This window comes from Notamacropus eugenii, chromosome 3 (genome assembly GCF_028372415.1).
Source record: "Notamacropus eugenii isolate mMacEug1 chromosome 3, mMacEug1.pri_v2, whole genome shotgun sequence".
NCBI classification, from domain to species: Eukaryota; Metazoa; Chordata; class Mammalia; order Diprotodontia; family Macropodidae; genus Notamacropus; species Notamacropus eugenii.
This window is the reverse complement of record NC_092874.1, coordinates 276,331,024-276,354,816: the sequence shown is the minus strand read 5'-3', so window position 1 is coordinate 276,354,816 and position 23,793 is coordinate 276,331,024. Positions and strand designations below refer to the sequence as shown.

Sequence of the window (23,793 nt, the reverse complement as noted above, 5' to 3'; positions counted from 1 at the left end):
ATACTACCTAACTCAGAGGTGACATAGGATCATAAAGCTAGAGCTGGGATGACTCTCAGAGGTCATCTAGTACATCTCATTCCATTTTACAGAGGGGGAAACTGAGGCCCAGGAAGGTTAGGTGAAAGTGACATAGATGGATTTTGAACTCAGATCTCAAGACTCAAAACTGAGCACTCTTCCCTCCACACTATTCCAATCCCACTGGGAAAATACTATGTAAACTCTAAATTGCCATAGAAATGCAAGTTGCTGTAACCATCTTCCTTTGCACATAGGCACACTGCAAATCTCTATCCAAAACCAGAGAGGATAAACATCAAAGAAACAAAAATGGAGGGTTCAAATCAATGTGAACAATTTATTTGAGACTCAGGAGAAGGAGGACAAGCTTGTTTGATACAGGAGGATACAACCACATTGATAAGATTTGCACACATCCTGGAGTAGAGACCAGCTCTATACAACTGAAAAGAAGAGACAACTGAGAAGGCAAACGAGTACACCTATCATTGTGAACAATCCTTTTTAACTAAAGAATCTCACCCCAGCCCGAGATCTGGTTTTCCTTTCATTAATAAAAAAACAACAACAAAAAACCTTTTTTAAGGGTGTCCTTTCAGTCTTCTGAAGAATGACATTAGACAGTACCCTCTTCTGAAAACAGACATATGCGTGTACACTCACACATACACACTACAGTCTGTCTTCCTTCAGAGAAAGCAGAAAGGATCATCCCTGGCCTCAGGATGTTTACCATCTAAAGGCAAAGAAACAACATTTATCTCCTCAGATGATTTCAATTACTGTTAGGACCAGGACCTATACTTCCCCCAATTTTTAGGAAGGTTGTATGTGATACCTAATTGCTACTGAAACTTCTATGTCTTCCTCTCTTGAGCAGATCAAGCCCAAGCAAATCCTGATGAAGACACATTTTCAACATAGCAAGAAATGAGGCTGAAACCTAGCCCCTTCTATTGCAGCCTTCTTTAGACTTAGCTCAATGTGAGCTCCTTGATGGTGAGTACTCTTCAGGTTTGATCTTTGGGTCACCGGGATAATTTTGGGTCACTAGGGTAATTTTGCATCCTCAGCCTAGTCAGTCTAAGGAGCAGAAAACAAAAATAATGACCCCTGGGGAGGACTTGTTATGTTTTATTGATGAAAGTAACACTTATTAATGGTAATATTATGATTACAAAGGATCACAGTCTGTTCTCAGCCAACGTAAAGAGTATTTAGGGAACATTAGAGCATCTATATTTGTTGCAAGAATATGGCACAAAAAACAAAACCTCAGAGATTTCTCAATGAGTCAAAAATCAATCGTTGCCTCACGTAATTAAAAAAAAAATGAATATTTCAGTAAACAGGTAAGATCCCTTAAGAGGTTTAGCCTTAAAATTAAGCCATCAAGTCGAGGCCCTCATCCCATTTCATCTACAGATAATTAAGAAAAGAGAACACTTTAAGACACCTGTCTTGCAGAAAAGTCTAACAGTTCAGCACATTGGATTCGTGGTGATGTCAGACAGAGGACTTTACTCTAACATGTGCTGGAGCACAGAGGGGTCAACGTCCACGGCCACCAGCCCCTTCTGTAAGCTCTGTATGGTCGCCTGGCTCCCGTTCTTCTGCCTCCACTGGACGAAGGCCTCCACAATCTGCGACTGCACGTTGTAGGGGTGGTTGGCCTTGCAGCGGTAGATGTCCCTCTGGGACAGTCCCAGGGACAGCACGATGGGCTCCCACTCGGGGCCCAGCTTCCTGGCTAGCTGGTTAAGCTGCTTGTCAGAGGGGGAGCTCTTCAGAATGTGGGTAGGAATAGGAGATGCCTGGACACCTGCAATGGAAAAAAGAAAAGGACAAAGGAGTCAGTGTAAAATGATGTCCCACCAGGCATCCAGAGCCCAGGAGCACAATATTGATGCAATTTCCATCCATTTACTGACAGATTATTTATTTATCAGTTTATTGAGAAATCTTTTGGTTTCTGCCTCTACGACAATCCCTTCTTTCAGTCTCCTTCTCTCCATTCACACAACCATTACCTATGTCCAGGCCCTCTCCACCTTTCACCTGGAAAATTGGAACAGACTACTACTGCATCAGGGAAGTTAAGTGGTGCCACAGTGCACAGAGAACTCAGAAAAACCTGAGTTCAAATCCAGCCTCAGACAATTCCTAGCTATGTGACTCGGGGAAAGTCACTCAACCCTGTTTGCCTCAAAGTCCTCATCTGTAAAATGAGCTGGAGAAAGAAAAGGCAAACCACTGCAGTATCTTGCCAAGAAGAGCCCAAATGGAGTCATGAAGGGTTTGACATGACTGAAAATAACTGAATAACGACAAACTAATCAGTCTCCCTAATTCTAGTGTCTCCCCACTCCAATCCATCCTCCACTCAGCTGCCAAAGTTTTATTCCAAAAGTACAAGGCTGACTATGTCATTCTCCTACTAAGTAAACTCCAGTGATTCCCTGTCACCTCCAGGGTCAAATACAAAGTCTTCATTGGGTATTTAAAGCTCTTTCTAGCCCAGGCTCATCCTACCCTTCCAGCCTTACCATATATATTCTCCTATTCCTACACAGTATGGTCCTTTCACACCAGGTTCCTCGTCCATGGTGCTCCATCTCTGGTCTCTGACTTCTCACAAACCTTCCTCACCTCCCATGCTTTTCTCGCCTCCACCTCAAAGAATCCTTATTTTCCTTCAAGATTCAGTTAAATGAGGCCTTTCCTGATCTTTCTGGATTTCCTCTCCACTCTCCAGAGGTTTCCCCTCCAAATCACCTCGTACTTATTTAATATACGAAGCTAAGTCTCCATCAGTACTTGTGAGCAAGTGGCTGCATTATGTGAATGTGTTATGTGAGATTTTAGTTACATGTAAAGCACAGTAATTTGTTCCAGCTCAATGGAAATCTGTAGTGCAAATTTGGATAATGCAACTATTTAATGGGATTCACTATTGGTATTAATCAGGACCTAGCTGTCCAGGGTATCCAAAAAGATTTCATGCAGCACAAAGATTTGGGGGGATGCTCTCTACATCCATGTTAGTTCCTCTGGCTAGATTATATGGTCCATAGGGTCAGGGACTATTTCATCTTCATCTTAAAATAGCAGCACCTAGCAAAGTACTTGGAAAACAGTTGGGGCTTAATACATATTTATTGACTGATGAATAAATTTTCTCACTTCCTAGGTGATCAGGGGTGACAAACAAGCGATCACACTCATGTCTCTTTCAGTATCCCAGGTTGGAATTCATTTGAGTCAGGAGACTGCTTTCTTACCACTTCTTCCTTTACCTTAAGTTTCTGAACCCCTGAATTTAGAATTGGTGCACCTGGGTTCAAATCTAGGTTCTGATACACTTAGGAGGTAATAGGGAAAAACCATTTTCTCTCTCTGAATGTTGGTTTTCCCATCTGTAAAATGGGCATTGTCATACTTGTAGTACCTTGCTTTAGGACTTGACGAGTCCCTTTGCAAACCTAGGAGCCCAGAATAAATATGATCTGCCATTACTCATCTTATCTGACTAGATGGCGTGCCATGTTTGAGCAAGTTAATCAGCTCAGATATCAACCGGCTTCTCCATCGGATAAATTAACCCTTGGTCCTCAAATGCCCAGGAGTTTCACAAACTGGACTGCTGTCAGATTGAATGTCTGGAAGTAAAAGAAAAATACTTTCAACTGGAAAACTAATTAGAACTTACTGTTCTGGAGGATAATCGCAGGGAACAATCTGGCACTGGCAGAAAGGTGGAGAAATTAAACTGAGAGGTCTTGCTAAATCTGATTTCCCCCATGACCACATTGGGAAATCACTATGATAGTGATCAAAATGGCAAATGATGGGATTAGCAGACCTAGGTCAGAGAACAGGGGAAAGCAGTGGAGAGGGAGGGCATGTGATCCTGGACAGTTTTGTTCCAGACAACAGACCATCCTCTTCTTCCTCTGCCCCACAGCCAATCAGTTCCCAAAGTCTGCTCTATTCTACCCCCATAAAATCTCTCACATCCATTCCTTTCTCTATCCTCTGCTGGCTTTTAAAGTCTTTATAGGCTGGACCCTTCCTACCTGTCCAGTCTTCTTATACCTTCCTTCCCTCCATGTACTGTGTGATCCAGTGACAGCGGTTTTCTTGCTGTTTCTCTGTCACTCTGTCTCTCTCCTCTCTCTGTTCTCTCCCTTTCTCTCTCTCTCTCTCTCTCTCTCTCTCTCTCTCTCTCTCTCTCTCTCTCTCTCTCTCTCTCTCTCTCTCTCTCTCTCTCTCTCTCTCTCTCTCACTGTCTCTGTTTCTGTCTCTCTCCCTTGCTACCAATTTCCTTCAAATTTCAGCCAAAATCCTCTGATCTACGAAAATTCTTTCCTGATCCCCCATTAATGCTAGTAGCTCCTTCTCAGATCATTTCCAATCTTCCGTTCCCCAACCTGGCTGCACGTAGTTGTTTGCATGTCATCTCGCTCATTTGGCTGTGAGCTCCTTGAGAGCAGGGAGTATAAGTTTTTATTGTATTTTTCTTTTTATCTTTAGCATTTCATACAGTGTTAGCCATACAGTAGGTGCTTAATAAGTGCTTACTGACTGACTTAATAGGACTTCATCTATTGGAAATATTGGAGTTAGTCTCCTAATTGGTCTTCCCAACTGCCAGCTCTCTCCCTCTCCCATCTACCCTCCATATAGCTACCAGCAGGATATTCCTAAAGGACAGGTTTGACCATGTCATTCTTCTCCCAATGAAGTCTCCATGGCTCCCTATTGCTCCAGGGGAAAAATACCAAGTCTTCCATTTAGCATTTACAGACCACAATTTGACTTCAGCCTTGCTTTCCAGACTGATTTCAAATGACTCTTCGTCATGTACTCTCTGATCCAGCCAAATTGACCTGTGTGATACTTGCTTTTACACAGGTGTGTGCTGAAAACAGCTCATAAATTTTCCATTAAATTTTCAATGTGAGGATTTGCATCTCAGAAAGCAGCAAACTTTGCAAATCAGGACTTGAGAGATTGTTTTTTTGATTGTCTAGACTTAAGACAGTGATGGAGGAAATGTTAATGATGCAGATTAAACTTTAAAATGTGTTGGGGAGATTGTTTTTTGAGAACTAGTAGTTAAATATTTACCAGCACATTATGGCTCTTATACATACATACAAATATATATATATATACATACACATATATGTATACACACACACATACACATACATATGTATACACATATATGCATATATGTATATATGTGTATGCAATCTCCCACCTCCATACCTTTGATACACACATATGTATGTAGAGTATATATTACCTATATTACATGCCTTATGTACATATACACATATGTATATACCTATATATCCATGTTTGTGTGTGTATGCAATCTCCCACCTCCATGCCTTTGCAAGGCTCTCCCCCACATCTGTCATTTTTTCCCACTTCACTTCTTCCTCTTAGAATGAAAAGCCCCTTTCCAGGTTTGACTCAAGTCTCAAATGCCAGAACAGGCTTTTTCTGACAGCCCCTTCCCCTTCCCTAGATGTTGGTACCCTCTCCCAACCAACTCACAAAAAATTTATTTAGCATGTCATATGTTTGTGTATCTTTGCTTATTTGTGTACACATCATTCCTCTCTAGAGGCTTCTTGAGGACAGACACTCTTTCACTTGTATCTCTGCAGCCCTAGCACCTAGTACAGGGCCTGACACATAGTACGTGTTTAACAAATGCTAGTTGAATCACATTGAAATAAATCTTTAGCTACCCAACTTTTCTCCTTTAAGACAATATTCATTATTCACTTCCGCTTTTACAGTTTCTCCTGAGATCTGGGTAAGACCTTAGCTTAAAATGGCCAAGGTCTCTTACTGCATCCAGGGTCATCTCCAGTCATCTTGATCTATATCTGGCCACTGGACCCATATGGCTCTGGAGGAGAGAGTGAGGCTGGTGACTTTGCACAGCTCTTCCTCACTTAAATCCAATTCACTTGTATGTTGAGGCATCACTTCCCTGATGTCAAGGTCCTCTTCGAGAACAAAGGACAGACAACTACAAGTTTCCCCGCAGCTGGCAGCTTGGGGAAGGCTTGGGGCTTGGGGTTCTGGTGATGGCTTGTGTTTTGCTTTGTGGTCCAAAATGGAAACCTACGAAATGGCTTTTGGCCATTTACTCAGAGTCTCTTTTCTTGTAAAGTAATGAGCAGCCACCTGGATTTTTTGTATATCAAATATCTCCAGCAGGAGTGAGAGTCCCTCTAAAGTGGATTTTTACAAGTCACTAGGCTGTGCATTTCCTAGCCATCACCCCCACTTCTAATGTAGCTGCATCAGTCTGTCATCAGACTGAAAGATTTATCCAGATGATTTACTATGCAAGAGAATCCATTCATTTGTGGTCCCTCTGAACCTTCTTCTAGACTTGCTGTTCTCAGAAGGGCAGATGGTCTCACTTTACTTAGCTCTTAAAGGAACTGCAGGATAAGCCTGGGGAGTTAATGGTGAACGATAAAAAGAAGGAAATATCCTGTTGTGGTAAGATATGATAAAGATCAACCAACAAAGTGGCTGTGGTCTGGGCCACCTCCTTCCTTTTCTCAGCTGCAATACAATGAATGGTCCCCCCCTCCTCGACCCCAGTATCAAATTCAACAGATTCATTTTAACAACCATGTGTCTGTCACACATGGTGCTAGTGATTGGCGAAACAGCAATGAAACACACTGTCCCTGCCCTGAAGGTTCTTAAAGTCTAATGGAGGGAAGGGAATCTTTAAGTGTAGTGTGTGTGTGTGTGTGTGTGTGTGTGTGTGTGTGCATGTGGGGGGGGGGTATGTGAAGAGTTACTGTATGTACAGACATATATACATTGTACACAGACCTGATACTTTCTTAAACCACGCAGAAGGAAGTGGCTAAGTCAGGGGTGGGAAACCTGCAGCCCTGGCCCTCTAGGACCTCAAATGTGACCCTTTGACTGAATCCAACCCAAGAGTGGGGAACCCCTCCTGTATCTTTGCCAAGAAGACCCCAAATGGGGTCACAAAGAGCCAGACACAACTGAAATCATATGCATACACATATGTGTATCTATACATAAACATGCCCATTCAAACAGACATGTATTATACATGAGTATGTGCATATCATTTCTTCCCTCCACTACATTTCATTATTTCCTGTCCCTCTATTATATATATGCACATATAACATACATATGTAAATATATATGTTTATATGCATATATATAGGTATATCACTGGTAGAGGGAACTCCTGGATGAGGAAACTGTCTACCAATGTGGTTCAGTACCTACTCTGTAATGCACAGTCTTAGAGAGTTGCATAGAGCACTGTGGTGAAGTGACTTGCCCAGGGTCACACAGCCAGTATATCTCAGAGGTAGGACCTGAACCCAAATCTTCCTGGTTGGTTTTTTCTTCACTACATCATGTATAACTATTAATGAAGATGATGCCTGTTGAACTGTGTCTTTATGGGAGTCAAGGAAAGTAAAAAGCACAGGTGAGGGGAAAGAGCCTTCCAGGGCTGGAGACCAGACAGTGCAAAGATCCAGAACTGAGAGGTGGAGGATCCTATTGCAGGCACTCCATGTGGGCTTGTGGCTGGCACACAGAGTGTGTGCAGAGGAGCACTGAATAGGAAGATCTGAAGGGGAGGAAAGGCTCAGGGGCAAAGGACTCTAAATACCCAGCCAAGGAGTTTCTATGTGATCCTCTAAGCAATAGGGAGCCACGGGAGTTCATTGAGCAGAGAGGAGACACAGGCAGATCCATGCTTTTAAAAGAAGTGCCATGGCAGCTGAAAGGAGGATAGATTGGACTGGAGAAAAACGAGGCTGGAAGACTAGTCAGGCAGCTGAGGATCTGAAGTGTATTAGTATTATTATATTAATATGCACATAAGCTTAGATTCTATGACTTCATCAGCAAGGGAAACTCCACCAAGCATCAAAGGCAGGATTTGAACTCGGGTCTTCCAGGCTCCGGGCCAGCTCTCTCTATACTTTTCTACATTGCCTTTGTAAAAAGAAAGACAACTAGACAAATATCTAGGTAGATGGATGTAGATGGACATAAAGCAGTAGAGACAGACGGATGGCTGGGGTCCTAGGGAGAGAGAGAAGATCTCTAGACAAGAAGTGCTCTGAATCAGGAAAATGTGGGTTTAAACCCTGCCTCAGATGCCTGCTAGCTGTGTGACCCTGAGTAACTCACTGTGCCTCTCTGAGGCTCAGTTTCTTCCTTTGTAAAATGAGAGAGGCAGATTGGATCACCTGAGGTCCATTCTAGCATTAAATCTATGGACCTACAAGGAGCTAAATTGCATTTTGGTAGAGAGATATCCCTTATGCAGAAGTCTCTATTCCAATGAAATCTCACACAGATTGGGGGCGGGGGGGGGGGGGGAAGAGAGAGAGAGATAGACAGAGAGAGACAGTGAGACAGAGAGAGAGAAACAGAGAGAGAGAGATGGAAAGACAGATGGATAGATACAGATAGACGGATGTATGGAAGGGTGGTTAGATGAACAAAGAGATGAACAGATGACTAAATGGCTGTCTAGATGGCTGGCTAGATGGAGACGGACTAGGTTGTCTGAACCTATGCTTTTAATGGTGTAGGGAACATTAAGAAAGCAAATTTTCTCAACCAATATGGGTCATTGCTTGCTCTGCCTCTTGCTACCCGGGGTCACTCAGCCAGAATGTATCAGAGACAGAACTTGAACCTGGTTCTCTCTCTACCATACCATCTACAATTTTCAATCCTGTTGCTCATCATTACAATCCCAGTCCTGTAGATTAATCTGTGTAAAAATCTCACACTGTGGAAGCTCCCTTCACCAGTACAGCATGGCAGCTGACTTCTGAGTTGCCAGGGTGTACTGACAGGTTTGGTGGCTCACCTGCCCTCACAGAGCCAACATGTGTCAGAAGCAGGGCTAGAATCCATGTTAAACTAACTCAAAGGCAGCCCACTGTCCCCTATGCCAGGTTGTTTCTCCTAATATATCATGTCAGCATATTAATGATAAGAAGAAGAAATAGCCCTTCATGATTTGTAGGAAGAGCAGAGCTATTGAACTCTTAGACCACTGGGTAGCAAAGAGAGATAAACATATTGTGCCCTTCTACCTGTGAGGATAAAGGGATTAAGGGAAAGGAGAATATTGTACCCAGGAACCATGGCATGCTGCTTTGTAATTGCAGCTGGCATTCAGAATTTGTGCTTCTGCCTCTTAATGTGACTTGACAGGTTTCAGAAGGCATGACCATTTTTGCCTAAATTGGTTTTTAGAAGAACATTCAACTTTCTATTCTTTCTCATGGGTTTTTGGCTCCTCATAAGCAGAAAGGAAAGCAAATACTGCATCTTTTCTATGTTCATCTTGGCACAAGTGCTGATCTGCATCAGTATTTCAGCACCCAGGTGAACCCGCCCCTCTCCAAAGAGTGGGTGGCCCCCTTCTGAGTCCACTGATGCTGTCTGGGAGGCCAGTAATTCCAGGCAAAAAAAACCAAGCACCAAAAATATGATGAAATAAGGAGGTGCGGGGTGAGAAATGCAAACTTCTCAAATTGCGGAAGACAAAACTTAGGGTAAACAGAGTTTATTTGGCTTAAGCACTATATAATTGAAAGAGGCCATTTGGAAATAAAACCCAAAAAAGTGGGGGGAGGACTGGAGAATGGGAGGATGGAGAGCTAAAATATTCCTGAAGACTTGGAGCTTTACTCTTTGTCCAAAGTAAGCTTCAGTAAAGGACAACCTGACGTTAATGAAATAGGTCCACTAAGAGTTTTAGTGCTTTAAAGCGCACACACACACATACACACACACACACACACACACAACCTATCCACATGTACATATCTCACATTTACCTATACACTCACACCCCTCCATACATATACACACACTTGTACCACACACACACTCACACATTCACATATTGCACAATGCCATAAGAAAGGTCATTTTTCTGGATAAAAAGATTTTTCTGGATTAAAAAAAAACAATAAAAATATGTAGGGTTTTTTTTAAACTTGCCAAAATGAACAAGCTTACTGGGACATTTTCTACAACTGCTACCACTCCCCCTCCCCCAACTGTCTTTGAAATCTTTGCATACTCTTTGGCAGGTGCCTTTAAGATTGAGATTCAAACTAGTAATGCCTAAAACCTATCAGAAGCCTCCAAACCAAGCAAAAGAGATAATTTTCCTGTCTCCATAGAATTCTCCATCACTCGGTGATTCTCTGCTCTGCTGCTGTCGCCTGGGCAGTAAGTAAAGTTATACAATCACATAAAGTTTGAGAAGCTTCAGGTTACAGATCATAAATTAAAAACTAACAAGTCTGACAGGTTTAACTGTGTTCTTGAAGAGTCCTTACTAATCCTTTCCTCAAGCAGAATAAAAATCTCCAATAATGAGGATTTACAGAGGAGCCACTCCCTAGGAAACAGAGGCATATTTATTAGAGATCAGCTGGGTTTGGTCCGTCAGGTGATGAGAAGAATAAACTGGCAAAGGGCAAAAGTCATGTAAGGTAGCCAAAATAAGTGCTTCAGATCATCCTGTCCCCATGCTTTACCAATAAAATAAATAAATACAAATCAACAGCTGGCAAACATCGGAGAAATTGTCCACACATCCTGCAGACGATTTCTTCCTTTTTAACCCTTGTGAACTGACTTCTTTCCCTATCACTTGAACAAAATGTGCTCTCTCAACACTCACTGGTGTCTTCAAGTGTCTTTCCTCCATTTTCATTCTCATTGATTTCTTGCTTCTGACTCCACTTACTCCTTGATACCCCTCTCTTCTTCCTTCCTTTGGCTTCCAGGACACTTTATCCTCCTCTCTCACCGCTTAACTACTGGAATTTCTCAAGGTTCAGTCTTTTGCTCTTCTCTTTTCTATTCTCTAGTCTCTTTTTATGTTTCCATTACAGTGCAAGGTGTCCTCGAGAGAATGGACTATTTAGCTTCTAGCTTTGTGACCCATATATAATAGGGACTTAATAAATGCCTGTGAATTGGACTGGTGAATTCCCTTCCTCAGAGAATTCATCTTTCTCATGGTTTTAAGAATTACTTCTATGAGAATGGTTTCCAAGTTTATCTTTCTAATTCTTATCTACCTTCTGAGCCCCTTAATCTCCAGCAGCTTGACTGGGCATTTCTACAAGAAGGACATACCTTTACTGCACACTCAAGATGTCCAAAATAAAAACTATCTTTTCCTCAGATAAGCCCTTCTTCTCCCAACTTTCTTGATTTTTTCCATAAGAAAATTCTCCAAGGCTTAAAACCTTGAAGGCATCTTTGATTCATTTTTCTCCCTCATTACCTATGTATGATAACTAAGTCCTGCTTATTCTCCATTTAAAATACCTCTAGTAATGGTCTCTGCTTCCCATACCAATTCCCTAGCTGAGTTCTGCTCATCTCACACCTAGATTTTGGGAATAATACACCCCAAGCTGGCCTCCCTTGTGCCTACCACCTATACTTTCAACATCTAAATTCACGCCATTCAAGTAATTCATGTTGTCTCAAGTAATTCAGCAGCTTCCTTATTCTCTTCCTCTCTTCCCCAACTCTTGCCTTTAAACTAGGGGACTTCAACATTCTTTAATAATTCATTATCTCCAGATCACATCCCTTAACTGTGGGTGTCACCCAAGATTCTGTTCTAGAATTTTACTCTTCTCTCTATATATTCTCTATCTTGGTGACTTGATCGATTTCCATGGATTTAATGATCATCTCTATGATGATCTATACTCCCAGATCTATATATTCAGCCTCAGTCCCTGAGTATCAATCCCATTTCACCAATTGTTGATTGTAGATTTTAAATTGGATGTCCCAGAGACATTTCAAACTCAGCAGGTCTAGAATAGAATTCATCATCTTTCCTCCTTAAACTTACCTTTAAAAAAAAACACACACCAACTTCTTTATTTCTGTTGAAGGCAACAAAAAAACTATAGTGCAGTAAAGAGATTGCTGGGTCTAGGGTTAGGAAGACCCAAGTTCAAGTATGGCCTCATGCACTTATGAGTTGTATAAACTTGGGCAAGTCAGTTAACTTCCCATATACCTCAGTTTTCTCAACTGTGAAAATGGAAATTACAATAGTACCTTCCTCATAGAGTACCTGCCTCGCGTTGTGCTAAGCTATGGGGATAAAAATACAAACAAAAAGGAAGACAGTCCCTGACCTCAAGGAGATCAAACTATAAATGGGTGCTATAAGGCACTTGACTCACCACTGAGACCCAGAGAGGGTAAGGGACTTGTCCAAGGTCATAGAGATGGTAAGGGGCAGAGGTGGGTGGCCCTCAGACTCCAAATTTAGCAAGCTTCCCATTGTATCACAGTATACAATGTCACACCTTGCACAGTGAGCACTAACTAAATATTGGGAGCAGTTAGAAATCTCTTCCAAATGTTGCCCTTTTGATCTCCGAATTTCTATTTAGAGATGTAATATGGGTGAAGAAGAGGGAATCAATGGGAATCCCATCAATTGAGCTTCCATGCTGTTTGGCTGACTACAATACCCCCAAGTGGAGGCCAGCTGTGTCCATGTGTAATGAAGGACCCTGTTTTTTATCTAATTACATGCTCAGGTATTCTGTTACTGTTTCCTGTCCAGTTATAACATAGTGAAGAAGGAGCTATTTGGTTGGCCTGCTGAGCCAGAACTGGTCATAAATATAAAAGGCTCAAACAATTGTTCCTCACTTTTTTCCTGGTAGTGATCAAAACAAGAATTGCTGTAAGCCTCCAGCTAGGGGAAAGAAGAAGTTCTAGAGGCTTACTCTTCCCAACCAGGGCCATTGGCCGTGTGATATTTTGGGCTGTTTTTCTGTCTCTGTTATGTGTATTTTCCCCTGATTTTAGGTGAAGGAGATGGAATAAACTAGCTATAACCCTATGAGCTGTGAAAGGTTACAACAGCCACTAGGGAGAGCCTCAGGAACTCCAGTTCACACCAAAGATTACTGGCAGTCAAGCTTAGTGACACGTACAGCCACAAGGAGCAATCTGCTTGAACCAGCCCAGTAGGGAATGGACAAGGAGATGCCATTTTCTGTAGCAAGGGAGTAACTTATCCAGCACCAATGCCACATTCAGAAATGACTATGGTGAGGTGAATGCTTTGTGACAACCACTTGAAGTTTCGGTCTGATTTCCCTAAGGACCAAGGTGGTAGAAGGAAGAGTGTAACCCCCATTTGGGGGGGGCGGGGATGATTCTGTACTTCTAACATTGTTATCTTTTCAGTAAATATCCTTTGTTAAAGCTTATTGATGTTAATGGGCATAAATGACTCAATCGGTCAAGGACAGGGGAGAGAAACTGACTGGCACTAGTAAATGATATTGAAAGGAACACACCAGAATGGGAACTTCAGCTGACAGTATCATAAAAATACCCCCAACCACATATGATGAACCCCTAGAACCCTGACTGGGAAATTCAGCTGCTCTCAGGGACCTGACATGCTCACTTGTGAAAAGGTTGGGACGATGGTAGCAAGAGTTTATCTAGGTTACATAAATATCACAATATTCCATCCAAGTTTTTTAGGTGTTCATATACATTATAAAAGTCCTTTCCAATATCCACATTCCTTATATTTTATCTGTACTTACCCTGAAATACTCACAAGGAAGGCACAGAGTTAATTAATTAATTTAAATTCACTTCAATATCCTGTAGCTAATTAATTAAGAAGGTCACTGAGGTTATAGCGGACAGGGTGCTTTATGTATAAGTGGATCAATCCCGTAAGGAAGAACTCTTGCAACACTGTACAGGACAAGCTCAGGTCTTCTCATTCATGGTAGTTGGATCTTTCTTTCTTTGTCTGTTTCTTCCTTTCTTCCTTCCTTCCTTCCTTCTCTCTTCCTCTCTCTTTTTCTCTCTCTTCCTTCTTTCCTTCTTTCCTTCCTTCCTATATGAGCATCCCATAACCTGAAGATTGGTTTAGAAGGTAGTCTAGGGATTCCAACTGGAACCAAATAGGAACAGCCTGTTCTAGGAGAACCAATAGCCTTCCACTTGATCCAGAAACAAAGTGAACTCAGAGATGAAGGAAAATATTCTAGAAACAGAATGAATGTTACATATCTCAAACATTCAGAATGAGAAGGAAATGCTCAAAGTCAAAGTGAGATAATATATGGTGATGTTGTAATTCTAGTTAAGAAAGTATCTTTCTACTGGTGACCTCTCAGCAAAAGGAAAAAAAAACTGATAGGCACAAAGATATAAAAAAAAAATCTGATTTAGACCTTTGGGGTCAATTATATAAATTACTATGTAGAACACCCATCATACCAGCTTCCTTCACTCAGTCTCTTATATGTAAGCAGCTTGCCCCTACTACCTACCCATTCCATAGTATCCTAAGCAATCCTCAGTCCACCCTCCATAAACTCCCCTATACCCTCCACCATTTATTCTAATACTTCATCCATCTCATTGCTTCAACAGAAACCTGGTTTTCCCCTGTGGACACAATTCCTCTCAAAATTCTTTCAATAGTGGGTCACTCCTCTGTCTCTTTCTGATCCAAAAGAGCAGGAGGAGAGATAGGAATTTCATCTTTAAATAATCTCTCCCTTCTTGCAAAATCTTTACTAATCCATTTATACTACTCTAAGGTATCCAAATCTTTTGGATTTGAACAATTTTATTTGTGGAAAGGAGAAATGTAGACAATTCTAATCAAACCCAGGAGAAAGCAGCCTCTAAGAGAAAAATATATGGGGAGAAACAGAGTTCTGAGAGGACTTGAGAGAAAGCAGACCTCAGAGACACTTCTGCAGGCAAATATGGCAAAAGTGTTTTGTTTCCCTGCAGCTAGATTAATAGAAAACCCTAACAACTTTATTAATAATATCCCTTTATTAACTTTTTAATAATATATAGGATATTATAGAAAATTTTATGTAATACAACATAGACTATACAATTATATGATATGTACATAAATATGATATATTGCAATGATATATAATATAAAATATATAATAAACACTAAAGTTATCTGAATAATATTCCATAACTTTATCAATAATGTAAATTTTGGTGGCTACGGGAAAAGTGTTTATTGCCTATTTGTGGCTTATATGACAAAGACATGAATTTTTATTTTTTCACCCAAGGAGGAAGGTCATTTTATACAATGAGACACTGATTTGAAGCAGGAGAGAGTCAGTGACCAGCAAAGCAGAAGCAAAAACAGAGAAGACTAAACATTCAGAGCAGAGGAGAAAGAACTGAGACTGCCCCCTGCTGCTTAAAGGGAGCCAAGTGCAGCTGAACAGAGGCAGGGAAAAGCAAATTAAGTGAAAACTGAGATAAAAGTTTAGAGCTTGCATTGGCCCTCTCCACCCTTGTCATGTTAACTGGGGGAACTCAAGTTTTACAACTGCTAGGAGATGATTGGAGAATTGGAGGAAAAAGTATTCTTTGCAGCTGAACACAGAGCTAGTTAGTGAAAGGAGAGGCTGGTCTGCCTTGCTTTTCACTACCACCTGGGCTTGAGAGAGGAGAAATTCATTGGAATTTTGTTTATTTTGTCCTTTACTGATAGCTATAACTTGAGAGGGAAAAACCCATCAGAGCTTAGCCATGAGGGAAGACTTGTATAGCTCTGATGATCCTGGGCTTAGGAAGGGGTGGGGGTCGTGGAGAAGGAAACTACTTTTGCTTTAAAAAAAAAAAGTATATTGCCTGAGTGTCCAGTCATGTTATGGTTTGAATAGAGCAGACAAAACAGAAGACTCCTTGCCCAACATGTGACTTTGGTGCAAATTACTTCCTAAGGAGAGCAAAGGCTGCAGTCCAGAGCCAAGAGCTGTCCTAGGCACATGAGTTTTCCTATTCATCTGCCTTCCTAATAGGTTTGTACAAATTTGTTCTCACTCTTTTCCATGAATACTATATATATTGGTGGCAGAGTATGATCCAAGTTTCTAGGTTGATGGTTATGTGAAGACTACTACTGTTTTACATGATTAAGAGTTCATGGTGCCAGTTCTACTAATATTTGTTTAAATGGAAAATATACCAGTGGGGGCTCAAGAGCTATAACTGTGACTAATAGAAGTATAGCTTCCCTATATGACCTTGGAGTCACCCAAGGTCCATGAAAGAGGACTGTAGCAATGTGTTCCCTATCTGAGAACTTTCTCTCTCTCCGCCACCTGCCAAGATGGGGTGAGTAAATCATTCTAGAAATGAAAGGAATGTTAAGTGATTCCATCTAACCTGCCCCAAGTCATTCTATCATGATAATCTACTGATTTTCCAATTATTCTTTGAGTTTCCTCAATGCAATTAATAACTAGACCAAAGTTGTTTCCTTTTTTTTAGTTCCTAACACCTTAGCAATGGTAAACATTTAAAAAATGCTTGATGATTAATTTACTGACTCCTTTCCATCTCATCAACTGCCATCAAGGATTTCTGTGCTCAAAATGTAATGCACAATTCTCCTGCCTTCTCCACTCCAATAACCTTCTCCTGCACCTCATTCCAGCTCCGCAGCAGGATGGCCAAATCTTGGATTGTATCCCCTCAAGGATGCTAAATTAACAATTGCATATTCTGACCACAGCCTCCTGTCCTTCCACTTCTTTTATGTGCACAATTGCACTAAACTTTCTAAAAGGCCTTTATGACACTCCAGTGCCCTGAACTTTCCCTATTCTTCCAATCTATCTCCTTCACTATCTCCCCTTCACTCTCTCCCCAAAGCAGCCTTGATCCAATGATCTATGAGAGTAACAATATACTAGTCATAGCCTTAGAACCTCTCAACATCCAGACCTTCAACCTTGGAAAAATTTCACCATCAAATCTTTTCTCTCCTCCTGGCTGCTGAGTGTTACTGGAAAAGTCATGAAGTTGAACCAGTTCCTTCCATTGGAATTTATGATGCACAACCTCAGCTGGTCCATCATTACTTTAGGACAAACCTGCTTTTGACTTGACAATACCTTATCAATCAATTGCTCTGTGATGCCATTCACCATTTCTTTGTTCTCTCAGACCACAATTTTCTAGAAGAGCAAACCGAAGTCATTCCAGGGCTCTCTGGCAAGTAGACAGAGATCTGGGGCTCCAGGGGGTTTTATCTCCCCCATTATCTGGTTCTGGGTCAACTCCAATCATCCTGATCTATGTCTGGCCATTGGACCCAGGTGACTCCAGAAGAGAAGAAAGTGAGGCTGGTGACTTTGCACAGCCCTGCCTCACTTAAATCCAATTCACTTGCAAGTCATGGCATCACCTTCCTGGCACCAAGTTCTGCTTCCAGAACAAAAGGCAAACACCAACTGACCAAAACACACCTTCCCAGCCCCTACTCCCCATATATTTTGTCTTCTTGTATAAGAATGTAAACCCCTGAAGGGATCGTGCTGCATTGCTTTTCTATTTGGATTCCCAGAATTTCCTAGTGCTTAGCAGAAGACCTAGCACACTTCAGATGCTAATAAATGCTTCTCCCTCCTTTCTTTCTGTCCTTCCCTTCCTTCTTTCCTTCCTTTTTCCTTTCCTCCTCTTCTTCCTCCCTCCCTTTTTCTTTCTCTTTCTTTTTTACTTCCTTCCATCCTTCCTTCATTCCTTTTTTTCCTTTCCTCCTTCTCTCTTCCTTCCTTCCTTCCTTTCTTTCCCTCCCAACCTGATAATAGTTCCTCTGGTAATCTTGGCAGGGCCACTGGCTGTCCTGGCATTTAAACTTAGAGTAAACTATTTAGGGGTGGGAATCAAAGTTGATTTTTTTTTAACGGTGCTTCTTTTTTCCTAGTGACTCATGGGGGTCACCCTGTTTAGAAGTCCTTTAGTCCTTCACCTTCTTAGAAGAGGTCTATATCTAGCATGCCTTCACTTACTTAATCCTTTCCTATCTGGTTTCACTCCTAGGCTTGGCACACTCATAGTGGCTGTTTGACTGAAGGATAACTGTCTCCAGGAGAGAAATTCCAAGAAACGAAGTCATTTGTTGTGGTGAGCTAAGAAACTGCTAGGTAAACCGGCTGGCCAGTGGTCTAATTTTACAGGATCTCAGCCTGCATGGAACTGGAATCAGCGGATCTGGGATCAAGGCCAGACTCTGCTACTTTACCATTTGTGTGACTGTTAGACTCTCACTTCACAGAATTTTGGAGTTGGGAGCCTCTCTCCCAGGAACCAATCAATAAACATTTATGAAGTGCCTACTATGTTCCAGGTCAAACAGTCATCTATATTAAAACAGAATCCCATCCACAACATATCAGACAGATGGTTATCCAAGCAGTTTGCTCAAAGATCTCTAAACTGAGGAAACCTAACACCTCTAATCCCAAGAGAATTTTCCCCCCTGACATTCAGCCTAAAACTGCAGCTTCTACCCATTGCTCTTAGGTTCCATCCTCTGGGGCCAAACAGCACTAGTCTAATCCCCTTTTCCTGGAAGAGGGTTCATACCCAGCCTTTGTGGGCTTTGATTTCCTTGTTTGTAAAATGAAGAAAAAAGAATAATGCCAACTGCCTCTGCCTCATGGGATGAAGTAAAGTGATGAAGGTAAAAAGGGCTTTGTCATCATAAGAATGAAATTATATAACTTGTGTAGAGCACAGTGTAAACCTCAAATCGCTGAACAAATGCTACTATTCTTATTAAAATGTGGGCAATGACAAAGATTACAGTGATTATGGTTATCGTATGACTCTGGTAGCAATGCTGAGAATCCCCCACGGCCAAGCCAAGTCAGGGCAGATGCTCACAAAGTTCGGTGGTCATCGAGGTGAACAGTGATTAACCTGTTTATTTCTGAAAGTTAGAAAACAAGTTAAAAATTTTCCAAGTCTGGGAGGGTTGGAGTTTTGCTTAATTGAAGGGAAAACAACAGTTAGTAGCTACAAAAGAGGGAAAATGGGTATTCACTCCTTCATCTGGCTCCCACCCTTAGAAAGTGGGCATCAGCAGCCTGTTCTAGTAACTCCTTTTCCTAACAGGCAGGGCCTACTCACCATCCTCTTCTCTACTGATACAGATGAGGTCTTTACAAGATTGTGTGGAAGAAAGGTACAGACTAATGTAGTCCCTTCCTCTCTACTGCCCTCCCTCACCCACATGCCCCTATCAGATTTCAGTGTGGATCACCTGGCTTTTCACTTAACGGGGTAGGGGTACGAAGGAATCTTGATGCAGCTTTAACACATCTTTGGGATTTTATTACAAACTATTTTTAAAGCAATATCAATAAGATTCTCATTGACCTCAGGAGCCCAATCTCTGATAAAATCCTGGCAATCTGGTCTGAAGGTTTGAATCTCTATAACTTTATCTATCTCTCATGCTTGGCCAGCTATATCGTGGCTCCCCTACACCACTTTGGAAACTCCCTGTTCACCAGTAATGACACATTTAAACAAGAGGAGATAGGATCAACCCTATGTTTATTTAAGTCAGCCAGAAAACAGGAGGAGGAAATTAAATTAAAACAGGAAGAGAAATGTAAATAAACTTTCACAATAGGAAAACTTTGGAATAAACAAGTCTGGAAAGGTAGTGGTAGGAGTGGAAGGTGAAATTGAGCCACTCTCTGTCCTTTATCAGTTTCCCCAGAGGGAAAAGTTGCCCAAGCATTAGTGTATCCTAGCCACCCCCCTCCTTGGGGGTCCTGGCTGGAGAGGAAGTTGCACCGGAGAGCTGTGCAGAACCCACTCCCTATTTCTTTTTCCAACTTTCTCATCTGTCTCTCTCAACCAATGTCTTGATTTACATCCCAAACTGCAAGCAAAACTCAAAGTTAAACTGCCCATAGAGTTCCAGATTCCTCTTACAGACTACTTTGTCCAATAATTTCATTCCCCCCACTCCACCACCCCTTCTCACAAGGTTTGGCAAGGTCAGAGGACATGATCTTAATTTCCTGGGCATGCAGTTTCTCCAGGTCAGAGAGATATTCAGGGGTGCACTCAGGAGTATGCTGGTAAATGTTTAACAACTGGCTTACTGGGAGAAAAATATATACCCATGACACACTTTTAAGTTTAATCTGTACCATTAACATTTTTTCCCATGACTTTCTTGTTTATATAATTAACCAAATACTAAATCAAGCCCTGGTTACTGGTGTTGGTGGTACCAATTTCCTAGTACCAATGTTACTGATGTTGGTGGTACCAATTGCAAATAAATGCTCATGCTGAAAATTTAACAATAGGCTTTCCAGCCCATTTGAACTGGCTCCTGCATATCCACAGACACTATGTATGTAAAATATCTATTAGGATGTATCCAGAAAAAAAAAAAACATCTTGAATTAGCTGAGAATGCCAACAATTACAAAGACTCAGAATAATAAGTTAAATAATAAGTCCAAAGGTAGACTTCAGGTAATGAAGAATAAAAAAGCCCTAATGTCTCCAGGACAGACATGGGGACAATTGGCAAGTTGAGAACCTCAAGGGGCTTTTGGGCATAGAAATTCTAAGGTGCCAAAGTAACTCTAAAAGCTTAGTTCCTCTAGCAATGCAAAATCTTAAGGATATCACAGAGAAAATAGGCCTTTGCTTCAGATATCATCTTTAAAATGTGAAAATAAGAGTAAGAAAGCACATTGGCTCAGTGTAAAAATGTTCCTCAATTGTTAGAGGGCAATTCACTTTCTTAAAGGACGAAGTAACAAGTGATACCTCAGTTGTGCAGCTGATGGACCAAGCAGACAACCAGAGGGAGCAAGCAGCCTGCTTCACTGTATGTCCCTGACCTAGCTGGGTCAATTCAGGGAATTCATTTTCCTTTCTGTGCCCTAGTCTTCTTACATGTAAAATGAGGGGAGGAGTAATAGACTAGATCAGAGGTGTTCTGAAAGCTGAGCCAGATTTAAATGTAATTGAAAAATGCTTAAGAAAAAGTAAAATACAATAGAACACAGATAATGTCAACACGTGGTTTTCTAAGTCAATACACAGCCTGCAGGGAATCTTATGCATGATTTAGTGGGCTTCCATATTTTTTTTTTGTTTGACACCACTGGGCTAGACAATTGATAAGGTTTCTTTCAGCTTCTTCTTGTCAGGAAGAAGTTAGATATTTCTTTCTTTGTGCCCCTTTTTCTATCTGTCCCCCACCTTCTTTCCCTACTCTTTCTTGACTATCACCTTCACTCTACTAGTCATACGTAGCTGAAGTATTTTCTTAGTCTAACAGAGATATGGGACTTAATGGTATTCCTTGTGGGCAACAGCTATGCCCCTCTCTCTCAGTGCATAACCATACTTATTATGTGCTAGGACCTGTGCTAAGTGCTGGGCATGAAATACAAAGCAGACAATCTGTGCTCTAAAGAAGCAATTGGGGAGACAACATGAATACACACACATACATATGTGAGTATATGTAAATATACATATATCTATGTATACACATGTATACAGCATAAATACAAAATAAATTGAAGGCAATTATGTATGAGGAACTTGGGAAGGGAGGGCAAAAGTTTTAGGGCTTTGCTGAGGTTTTCCTGAATCTTGAGGCATTTTGCCTGGGCCTGGGAGGGGTTGGGGGTTACTAGAGTCAGAAGGGCATGACCATTTGGTAACATGATGTGGGGGGAATATCAATTTAGGTATGAGTCTGACTGAATGACTTTTGACTATCCCAGAGGCATGCTGACCTGGCCTGGCTCATTCAAAAAAACAAACCAAAGCAAAAAAAACTAGAATGCTTTGTGGGAGACAATGATACAGGATGCTAGCTATAGAACAATGAAGCTTGTAAGTCTTGAACAGAGAGAGAGAGACTGGGTGATAACGAGCTGTAAGCAAGCTGGAGACCAAGATTATAATACCACTCAGACCTGGACACAGCAGCCTGATAGAGGTACAAAGAGAGAAGACAGATCAGAACGGGAGACCCAAGAGTAATAAGACTGTGAGACACAGTAAGGGAAAACAGACCAGGACTATCTCTCACTGCTCCTGTACGTCATGGATTTGGCAGGTCCTGAGGTGGAGGCAATGGTGGGAGGAGAAGTTTGGGGAGGATTGACTCTCTAGTGATACCAGGTTTCTTTCCCTACTTGCAGGGGAACTTTCAGCCCCAAGGTGATGTCCTAAGTCTGAAGCAGCTGTCTAGGTCCCTAAGGAAAATAGGACTCAACCTAGGGATGGGTTTATGGACTTCTTAGCAACCCTGAATTCTTTCTTTGCTGGAAGGAGTGGAGTGCATCAACCCCAATGAATGGCTGTAAATAAGCATGTAATGACTATAGACAAAGAGGACTAACCAGCACAGAAAGTATTATTGACTATCTATGGCTTTCAATACGAATCCTTTCTGTGTTTTATGTTCCATACAACACATTCTACATTCTCTGCTTTGTTAGCTCTGTGTTTTCAGGTGAGCTGAATATTCCAAGCCAAGAGCTTAGAGATGAGCCAAATGCAACTGTTTCCGGGGACCCTGGGAAGGGGACTGAGCCAAAGAGATAATTATTGGGAAGCTTATTAAAAAGAAGTCCCCACCTCAGTCTGAACCATGTCTAACTTCTTATTCAGAGTATTCAGAAAGCTACACATTATTCATTGAATAAATTTATGTTGCTTACTCTTAATTTTAAAGGATATACTTCTTTCTCTACAGGAAATAAAATCACTAAATTAAACTGCTTGTATTTGGCCAAGAACTGGCTTCCTTCTGTGGGTCACTGATACATTAATGAATAACGTTCCCTATTCACGTTTTAGCATCACAGTAAACATTTCTATGGCCCTATTTAGGGCCTATTGTGTGCCAGGCACTGTACTAAGTGCTTTACAAATATCTCATCTGATCCTCATAACAACCCTAGGAGGTAGGTGTTAGTACTATCTTCATTTTACAGATGAGGAAACTGAGGCAAACAGAAGAAGTTAAGACACATCTAGGGTCACACAGCTAATAAGTGTCCAAAGCCAAATTTGAACTCAAGTCTTCCTGACTGCTGGCCAAGAGCCCTGTCCACTACACCACCTATCTGCCCAAAGCATCTGTCCGGAGCTTTTTATAACACAGATTCCTTCCCTCAAAGTTAACCACAAAGCAAATAAAATTTAGCCTTGGATTCTCACTATATAAGAGTATGGGTTCTTGGATAGTGGTAACGTTACAGGAATGGGGGAGTACTCAATGAGGAGGCAAGGTGGATGATGAGCGCCATGCCAAGTGGTATACACAGGGTCTCTGTGTAAGCAAATATGGTAGACAGCTGAATCAACACTCTAATCCAGCTGTTGCTGGCCTGGTGGAAACATGACCTGTTTCTCCCACCTAGCATTCTTGTTGCTGGGGAGGGGGATCTCACTGCTTCCCAGATAAGTGGCCTGACTCCACCACATGCTCCATTGAAAGGGAGGGGCTTTCAGAGACACAACTGATGCTCCCTGAAGCAGGCTGTCTCTCATGACTGCCCAGGTCTCTACTGCCTGTCCCAGATGTTTCCATGCTAAAGCATGGGCAGACAAGAGCACCACATGAGCCTTGAGCTCCACAAGAGAGGCTGCAGGCTGCTTCTGGTGCCCGCTGGATCTGACAGTGACCAGTGGTCAGAGGTGAAAGGAGGAGGGAGGGAGAGGGAGGCTCCTCTGCCCTGCCATAGTGTAAGAAGTGAGAGGATCCTGTGACCCCAGTCTGGGTGCTTGTGGGTCACAGTCAATGCCTTTGAGGAAAACCAGTTGCTACTG

General features: G+C 41.7%; 1 protein-coding gene across 2 annotated transcripts in view; it reads right to left on the bottom strand.

Moving 5' to 3' along the window:
- Positions 1 to 336: 336 nt before the first annotated feature.
- CRADD (CASP2 and RIPK1 domain containing adaptor with death domain) overlaps positions 337 to 23,793 on the bottom strand; it is a 216,621-nt gene continuing 193,164 nt past the window's right edge. For both annotated transcript variants that reach the window (XM_072655586.1, XM_072655587.1), the window contains one exon: positions 337 to 1,846. In XM_072655586.1, the coding sequence (XP_072511687.1) occupies positions 1,545 to 1,846 (302 nt within the window). In that variant the 3' untranslated portion in view covers positions 337 to 1,544. The remainder of the gene's footprint in view (positions 1,847 to 23,793) is intronic.